Below are 9,740 nucleotides of genomic sequence, written 5' to 3'. Positions count from 1 at the left end.
GGCGTTTGGTATTACACATGTTGGACAATTTTTCGGGGGCAAGACTAATGAATTTTGGATGATATTATGCAAATATGCGGTCGAATACGGTTTCAAATTTAAGTACATTAAAAATGATTCAGTGCGAATCATAGTAGTGTGTAAGTTCGCAACGTCAACTAGCTGTCCTTGGTTGGTTCACGCTTGGGTGTCTACATACAACTAGATTTTGTGTTTAAAGAGTTTTAACAACTTAGATTCATGTGGTGCTGCTGTGAGGACGTACAGGAACCCACAAACTGGGTCAGATTTGGTGTTCGATGTCATTGCCGATCGTGTGCGCGAACAACCGCTTACCTGGCCGACGGACGTGGTGTTTGATATGAAAGACGGGTATGGGTTTTATGTTAGTTATTGTGTGGCGTGGTTAAGGGTGGAAAAAGCACGATATGCAGTTTATGGCGATCATGCAATGTCGTTTGACCAACTCAGGTGGTATAGTGACGCCGTCATGGAAAACAACCCACACAGTTTCATTAAGTAGGGTTTCAAACAAGAAACATGGAGGTTTGTACGGTATTTTATAACCTTTCGTGCATGCATAGATGGGTTTAAACATTGCTATCCGCTTTTATTCCTTGACGGGACGTTCCTAAAGGGGAGGTTCAACGAAACTTTGTTTGCGGCCATTATTATGGATGGCAACCAAGGTATGTGTGTTTTGTGTTACAGTGTTGTAGCCCACGTGCACACTTAAACGTCACTGACACAAGTAAAAAAACGTGCTCTGATGTATACTGGTTTAGTATTAATTTGGAAATTTGTGGTCCCAAAACTAACATATTTCGAATATGATTCGGTAATTTTTAATTCACAGGATTATTTCTAGTTGCCTTTGCTGTTGTTGATGTTGAGAATGCATCTAATTGGGCGTGGTTTTTGCGTCAATTGGCCCAAGTTGTGGATGGTAGCAGGACGTTGATGTTTATGTCTAATCATAATGCCGGTTTGCTCCAAGTGATGCTTATCGTATTCCCGATGACACACTACGTATTCTATTTGTTACATCTTCAAATGAACCTGAGAGATCGAATGAAATATGTAAACCCTGAACAAAAAATTGGACTTATGCGCAAGTTACGAGATTCTGCATATGCACCCACAGTGGCTTTATTCAACCAGAAGATTGAGATCTTGAAACAGTGTAACCCAACTATTGTCGGTAATTTCTTGAAAGACTTTGCATCCACAACATTGGTCAAATGCACATTTCAGGTAACGTTCCGGTACATTCCCCCATACACATTTTTGCATTAAATATTATTTTTGCCCACCAACAGTATTTTTCTTCATTTTTCCAAGGGCCGCAAGTATGGTGAGATGTAGTCTAATGCTGCCGAATCATTCAACAACTAGGTTTGGAAGGCTCAACATCTTTCCATTACTCAGTTGGTGGATGCAATTAGGGGCCAAATCATGAATTAGAGGTCTAAACGTAAAGCAAAATCTATTGTTTGGGTTGGGAAGCTCTGCCCGAAGATGGTAAAGGTTTTGGAATCGGCATACAAAGACAGTAGGTAGTGGATTGTTAGTCAGTTCGACGACAATGTGTTTGAGGTCTGTTCACACCCATTGGTGTTGGTCGACATTGAGGCACGTACATCTTCATGTTTCCAGTGGCAATTAAATGTTTTCCCATGCTTACATACTGTTGTCGCTTTCCGGAATAGTGGTAAGAACATATATGACTTCATTGATTCATTTTACCATGTGCATGAGTTCAGGGCGGCATATTCCGGGGCTATTTACCCAATTCCTACAGTGGGGAAACCAAATTTGGCAACAACGGATTACCTCATTGCACCACCTATTTATAAACGTCCACCTGAAAGGCTCAAACAGAAACGAATCCTGTCCAAAGGTGAGGTGGTGCAACGGATTTGGTGCGGGCAATGCGGCAAAATAGGTCATCACAATAGGAAAACATACAAGGAACCAATGTAGCGTGGTAGACATGTATGGCAGTTCTACTTCGCTGACAAATTATCGTAACTAATTCATGTACCTTTATTTTTCAATTGTGTTCATGTTTGTGTGCATGTTATCAAATTGTATGCATTACTTTGAAATTACATTACATTTGGGTTATTTCCCAATTCGCGACGTACACACTACTAAATAAATTTGTTTTTCCTAATGTTTTCTGTTTGCGTACTAGCTTATCATGTTCGTAACATACGATTTACTGCATTTGTAACGTGAATGTTATCCATTTGGTGTTCGTACAACACTTTGGTGTGGGGGTTGCGGCAAAATGTTTCACTACAATAGGAAAACATCCAAGGAACCAATGTAGTGTGGTGGACATGTATAGCGGTTCTATTTCGCTGACAAATTATCATAGCTAATTCACGTACCTTTATTTTTCAATTGTGTTTACGTTTGTGTGCATGTTATTAAATCGTATGCATTATTTTGAAATTACATTACATTTGCATTATTTCTCAATTGGCCACCTACACACTATTAAAAAAATTCATTTTTTCCAATGTTTTCTATTTGCGTATCAGCTTAACATGTTCGTACCATAGTATTTACCGTATTTTTTACTTGAATGTTATCCATTTGATGCAGGTACAACACTGTTGAACCCGACTTTTTTTCCTATGTCGTTTTAATTGTGATGCCAACGGCTACTACCACTTAACGTTTGGCGTTTGTGCTAACATTACCCTATGTGGTGTTTAACAACAAATACAGTGTGGGGTTAGACGTGAAATGCAGCAATTAAATTTAATTTATGATGTTTTCAATTTCCGTTTCAGTTTATTAAGTTTGCAATGTACTAACTGCATTTTTCGCGCGCGATTATTTGGTTTTCGACACACATTCGTCTTCCGATCACATATTGATGTCCATTACACTGAGAACCAACATTGCTTTTTTCCTATGTGGGTTTAACTATGATGCGAACGGCTACTAACACTTAACGTTTGGTGTTTCTGCTAACATTACCCCATGCCTTGTTTGACAACAAATACAGTTTTGGGTTGGACTTGAAATGTAGCAATTAAACTTAATTTTCGATGTTTTCAATTTTCGTCTTAGCTTATTAAGTTTACAATGTACTAATTGCATTTTCCGTCGCGACTGTTGTGCAAATTTCTACCTTTTAAAAAAAAAACAACTCTGGTTTTCTGGTCACATATTGATGTCCATTACATTGGGAACCAACACTACAAACACCTAACATGACTATTGTTTTCGCAATTTGTATTGCCCGTTCCGCCAATATGTTATAATTTTTGGTGTTGTGGCTGAAATAAAATTACTCGTCGTGTCATGCTACTGCTTTTCCAAAAACCATTGTTAAAAAAACCCATAGGCCCCCACAGGCCATGTTACACGTACATGCACGTCCATAATACGTATATCAATATCGCATAACATGAATGCATGGAACGACTCTTGGTATTACAAGGACGTGAGACGCTACATTCATGTGGCCAACATGAAACATTATGTACTGCACTACAGATTGCAACATTACCCAAACATTATGCATACCATTCACCTCAGAATCTTAACACAACAACTACGCAAAATGACATCGTTTCGTAATGACATCATGACTAATAATTAATAAAATACGGTTCGCAATGATCGGTCAGAATTCAAAACACTGACCAAGCTATATAACATATCCATCTCCAAAACAATACTAGTAAAAAATAATCCAAATCTCGCACCACTCAAAAACTTCCTAAACAAATCAATAACCAAATATCTGGCTAATGTTATCATCAAAACATAAAACAAAATAAGTATCATCACTAACGCTAAACTACTGAGGTCCGGGTGGGGCCAAACACATTAATTGATCCGTGCACATAACCCTTTTATCGGGTCATTGATGAACATCCTCACCATCATTGCGCGCAAGGCATTCGTGGTTAGTTCGTCCATCAAAGTGTCAACTTGCACGCCGTGCACATGTTGCCAGATGATAAAACAAACTATAATCACACAGTCCGACCTGCACTGCAAAAGAATTGCCAACGCGCCGAATTTGAGACAGTCCAACAGAAATCATACTAAACAACAAAATTAGAAAATCATAAATGCCATCCAATAATCTTACATGTCTGATCCCAGCTGTGGACAATCCAATGCTGCGACCAACGGGACATCAAAATTTCCATTCTTAGCACTGTCATTTGCCAACCTTGGGCTGACAAACCTACTGTGGTGGTCAGCCACCCACTATTTCTGTCAACATTCACACCATAAACATTCAGAAAGATATTGCATACCATTTCCCAACAATACATTACTAACAATACAAAATACAATACCATTCTAACGCCAACAACATCCACCAAATATAACACACCAAATAATTACAATACACATAACCTCAACTAACATTCCCATACCACTTACCACTTTTAACACCTCGTTTTAATGGTCATCTCGCACGCCTTGTCTCTATTTCAAAGAATTGTAATGCTTCCATGTTCTGGACTCCACATCGTGCACCATTACAGTCCAAGGCTTCGCATGATATATCGGGTAATGTATGTATCTGTATCCTTTGGCAGCTTTGATGTGCATATTTAGATTTTTTGTCCTGGAAATTGCACTAGGATTTCGCATCATGTCCGGCGGTCCATGTGACCCGGCAAACCATTCTAAATGTGAGTTCATATTACACAATTCAACTATGTGTAGGGAGCTGTTTTATGGGATGTGAGTATGTTAGTGAGTCAATTCAACATATCGGACATACGCTGATGTACACGTACGACGTATCTTATGTTTTGCCTTTATCTGTCAACTCCTTTTGTATATCCATCGCCACAGAACCATGCACGTTGATCATCTACACCATCCCATTTGTCATAAATGATTAAGTTCAACTACAGAAATTTTAACATCACATGACCCACAATATAAACCTACTCAACTTAACAGTAATGTAAAAAATTGTTTCCAAAATTCACTTACGTTCCCATGGATTGAGCCCTGCTTGACTAAATCTTGGATGTTTGTAAAAGAACTTGGATCCCGTTGTCTACACTGTCCCAAATTACACTGCTACAGACAAGTGATCACCATTAGTTTCATTGCTACATTACAACATGTCTAACACACTATCAATCATAAAACAAAAGTGTATTGAAACCACAACCCATCTATCACCGTCAAAGCAATACGCATTTTCAACCAACGTCCTTTCGTCATCGCTCAACAAGTTCCAAACTTCATGTTTTATGTTCATACCAAATCCATTCAAATTCTTTCGCTCCACACACACATCGTCCACGTTGTATATTACTCCAACTTCATTACCCTTACTAATCGAGGGCCTCGCATTCTATTTGTTACACCATACAATCCCGATGTACTCGTAATCGTACAGTCTGAATTCCCGCCTCGGCTTGTTCTTTACCCGCTTAAACAATGACGTAATCATCAGTTCGGCTTTGTATTGCACTCTTGCCCCATTGCCTCCATTTACTACACAGTCAACACCACCATCTTGGCTCAACACAGGATACGCAACAATGGGGTGTTCAGTGTTACCTGATGGTGCACCACATCTACATCCAACAACACTCCTCACACCAACATCCTTCACAATGTCCATCTCGTCCGTGACTGTACCATATTCAGATGCTACATTAACAACGAGGACACAAGTGTAACTTGGCGACGGAGAACGTTTCACATTACCACTATTGGTGCCATTCATTGACCCGCTACCCTTCTCCTACAAATTGTCCACTGCTGTCCACGCGTTTGAAACATCCTTCTTAACTGATTGTGTGACTTCATTTACCTCACGGTCGTCAACTTGATCTTCCAAGTTGCTAATTATTTTTTTCAGCTGACCTACCAGTGTGTTTAGACGTGCAATTTCAACATCCTTAGCAACTATAACACTTTCAAACCTAATAAACAGATTTGCAGCTTGCGCACCAAGTATCATTTTCATTGACTCCACCTTACCCTCCAACTCACAGACACGTTCAGACTTGCCTCTTAATTCAGTTTCCAACTTTTCAGTTCGATGCAATGCCATGCTAAGTTGCTCATTGGCTCTATTTGTGTCATTGCAAACGGCGTCATCAACAGGTGTGTTTGACAAGTGTAAGAGGTCCAGGAACAATACTGGCCACGTCTCCTCTACTGCTAGCATCTCATCGGATTGCTTCATCTAATAATCAGGTTGTCCACTCCGTTAACATCCGGATTGTTAACCGGCTTACCATCCGAGATGTTAATTGGCTTCAATTCAACGTTCCCTCCATATGGCAAATTAGGCTGCCAACAGTCAAAACTTGGTTCCATGTCATTCCTATCTTCAACACACACATTAGTCCCACCACCAGGCCACGAACTCACCGGATCAACCTCTAAGATTATTGCATCATTCTTTTTTGGCGTAACTCTAGCCATCAACAACTTCGCGAAATAATGTTCCACAACCGTAGCAGCAAGTTTACCACAATTCACCTGTAAAAGATCCCACACGTCACAATAATATTTACCGAAATACGTATTGACTAAGTATAGTAAACCAATGTTTCATACCTCGATGGAGCCCCCCGCTGATAAATCAATGCCTTTCATCTTCACAATTAGAGTGGCAATGTTCCATCTGCAAAATCGTGGTGACACATTACGTTGTTCTGATTCGAGTAGTGTTTGCATGTTCGCAAATGAGGAATTACAAACATAACAGACAAATACAGGCAGTTACACAAAAAAATCAATAACTACATCGTGTATGCATGTAATACATAAAAGATTAGGGCTTTGTAGGGCCGTACCAGTAATGCCACAACACATCCAGTAGCCTTTTCTGGTTTGTTAAGCAACTCATTCAATGAACCAACCAACGCGTTACAGATTGCTGCTACCCGTATTAGCGAAAAATAGCTTCGCACATCTATATAGACAAAGAAGTTTCACAAAATCTTTCTCGTCATGTTCAGTCGTACCACGTACTACAACTAGTAGTAAATCTTTTATCACCTCCGAAAAAATCCAGCTGACATTTGGGCAACAGCGCTGACTAAAATCAGATTGCACCTTCACACCCGGTGACAGGTCCAGCGTCTCTTTTCCACATTGAACCCCAAACATTAATCGGATGTCACTATTTCGTAAGGGCAGCCCGATCCCCCTAATGTAGAATTTCTCATCTGCAGGATTGTACATCTGGATTAGACAACACACCGTAGCATCACATTTTTTAAATGCCTTTGGATTGAGGTTATGAACACGGATTGCTTCTATCATCAGCCAAAACGACGTCTTTTGCATTTGTCGGATCTGTCCTGCGGTGAACTCCAACTCAAGAACAGTTTCAATCATACCCACAACATTTGAATGGTACATAAGCTTAGACATCGACTTCAATTTTTCTTCCATGGCCGACACTTACCTTCTTTTTCTTGAGTGGCAGTTGTGCTTGTCTTCTCGGCGCCATTCTTATTGATGTTTGGACAGACAATGGCGACCACCGTGCACACCACCCACACTGGCATGCCGAACATTCGCATCCTGCATTACCTGCCACATGAATCACAACCCCAATTCAAACCGGATTCACAAAAAAACAAACAAACAAACAAACATACGAAATATCACAACACTGCACACTATAATTACTCTAACTAATGTACACAACATAATGCCAAACAAATATAGGACACATCAACTACCTTAATCCCGTAACATTTCAAATCTTATATGGGTCAATTGCTTCTCAACATGGCAACGCGTATGTGCAAGTAAATCACGGACAATCAAGTTAAGATAACAACCAAACTTATGGAGAAAAATAATTAACTACTCACAAGATTAATATTACCGAAACTGTGACACAGACAACTTCACAATTACCTTCTATCGTACACTTGTCGCAAACACAACATAAGTGTACAATAGAAGCTATTTTGTACAAAACAACTACTACACAACTTAACATTCACAAAGCCCGATAACCCCAGGCCGTCACCTACCAATATAACCTTGTATCACTACACCCCTCCAACATTTGCAAGCATACATCCTCCCTCTGGCCTCTAACAATACTAACATTACCACATACTCACCCAACAATCGAAAAATAAATTGGAAACAATGCGTCTGTTGCTTAACAAACATGCACAACATCACATTTGTAATCACTAGTACCCCACACCCCAGAAACAATAGCATCACTCAACACTCAACTAATAACACAAACATTAACTACAACACTAACTAAAACACTATGTGTCTACCGCTCTATACAAACGCACAACATCACAATTGCAAACCTTGCTAACAACATCACCTAATGTCCACAACATACAGTATTTGAACAACATCTAATTTTCAATCATTGACTTCCATGTCCTATTTTCCCACAAATATTCAATGTAACGTTTACAAGAACCCATACCTGTTGTCATCGCACCAACACATGGTCAACGACGCCTCCAACGGACTGACGTGAGGTCACCGGTGTTCCGCTGACAATGTTAATCGCAGACCGAAATACCCCCCTCCCCACACCGTTTCGTAGATGCAGCGTCAGTAGAAAGGGTTTTCCAAATGTTAGGGTTTTGATGGGATTCTGTAATGTTATTTATAGAAATGAAATTGAAAAAAATGCAACATTGCCAAATATAACATCCAACTCACACAGAAATGAAGATCAACAATGCAACATCTACTACAAAAACGTTGCCGCTCCAACCGACGTGTTGTTCGCAATGGAGGGAAAAGGAAAAAAAAAACCTATAGTAAGCTTTTGGAAAATTTGGTAACTACAACATCACCAAATCCCCAATTTGCCCCTTCCAAACAACATTACATTGCGTGCCGTTCAAGGGCTAAAACGAAAATACCATTGAATTGGGACCTTTCAGCCTTTCAAATAAATTACAGGACCATATAGTTCAAAATGTTCAAACTTGGGATTTATTGGTTTTTCCCCCAAAAAATATTGTGTTATTCTTTTTTTTTTTCTTTCTTTTTTTTTGTTTTGTTTTGTTTTTTTTTCTCCTTTTTTACCCTCTCAAAAATACTTGTTAAAAGCAAATTTGGTGAGCAAGTGATCAAAAATCATTTTCAATTATGTCATCAAATATTGATCGAGTCAAAAGAGAGTTATTTTTTTAAAAAATAACCAACAAGTCTTATTTTGATTTTAAGATTATTATCAAGTCCTATCAAATTTTAATATGGACAATTAAGTCATATTTTTCATAAAATATTTTCAAAAAGTTCATTACTCCATAATGGTGGAAGTTATCTCAATTTTACCTCTCATTTAATATGAAAATATTTTTAATCTAAGTAAAATAATATTTTTTAGGAGCATTTACATACAAGTCTCATTTTATGAACTTATAATTCATTAGGTCCTAGATAAAATTATTTATTCCTTCAAGTCCCATTAATTTTTAATAGACCAATTTACCCTTCCAAACCTGAATTTGGGAATCAGATGGCCTTCTATTGCCGCCTCGAAACCCTCGATTTATCTTCCAACAACTTCTCAGAACCTCTCTCTATTCAGACTTTGTTTCAATCCTGTGACCGCCTTCAAGTTCTCAATCTCTCTCGTAACTCCATTTCCGGAGGGACTCTCAAGTTCGGGCCTAACCTCGCTCAGCTCGACCTCTCTCGTAATGTCGATACGATTTGATTGCCTCAAATTTCAATGAATTCAACAAAAAATTCCGAGAGGCGGCTTTTGG

The 9,740-nt window shown here is 39.0% G+C and overlaps 1 protein-coding gene and 1 long non-coding RNA gene across 2 annotated transcripts; one reads left to right on the top strand and one right to left on the bottom strand.

The window, feature by feature from the left end:
* Positions 1-540: 540 nt before the first annotated feature.
* Positions 541-2,657, top strand: LOC145796404 (uncharacterized). The gene is made up of 5 exons (XM_082881499.1): positions 541-546; positions 638-689; positions 857-1,254; positions 1,657-1,900; positions 2,614-2,657. Exons 1-5 carry the CDS (start codon positions 541-543, stop codon positions 2,655-2,657), a joined length of 744 nt encoding a protein of 247 aa, XP_082737625.1.
* A 935-nt stretch (positions 2,658-3,592) lies between these two features.
* Positions 3,593-4,249, bottom strand: LOC145794879 (uncharacterized). Its single transcript, XR_014334845.1, has 2 exons — positions 4,121-4,249; positions 3,593-4,015 (listed from the first exon to the last, which is right to left on the bottom strand). It is a non-coding gene; the product is annotated as an uncharacterized LOC145794879 (long non-coding RNA).
* Between the last annotated feature and the right edge of the window lie 5,491 nt (positions 4,250-9,740).

The sequence above is a fragment of the Camellia sinensis genome, chromosome 7 (genome assembly GCF_055761805.1).
Source record: "Camellia sinensis isolate YWXY chromosome 7, ASM5576180v1, whole genome shotgun sequence".
NCBI classification, from domain to species: Eukaryota; Viridiplantae; Streptophyta; class Magnoliopsida; order Ericales; family Theaceae; genus Camellia; species Camellia sinensis.
Note: the sequence above shows the minus strand (reverse complement) of the source record. Positions and strands in the feature narration are given on the sequence as shown.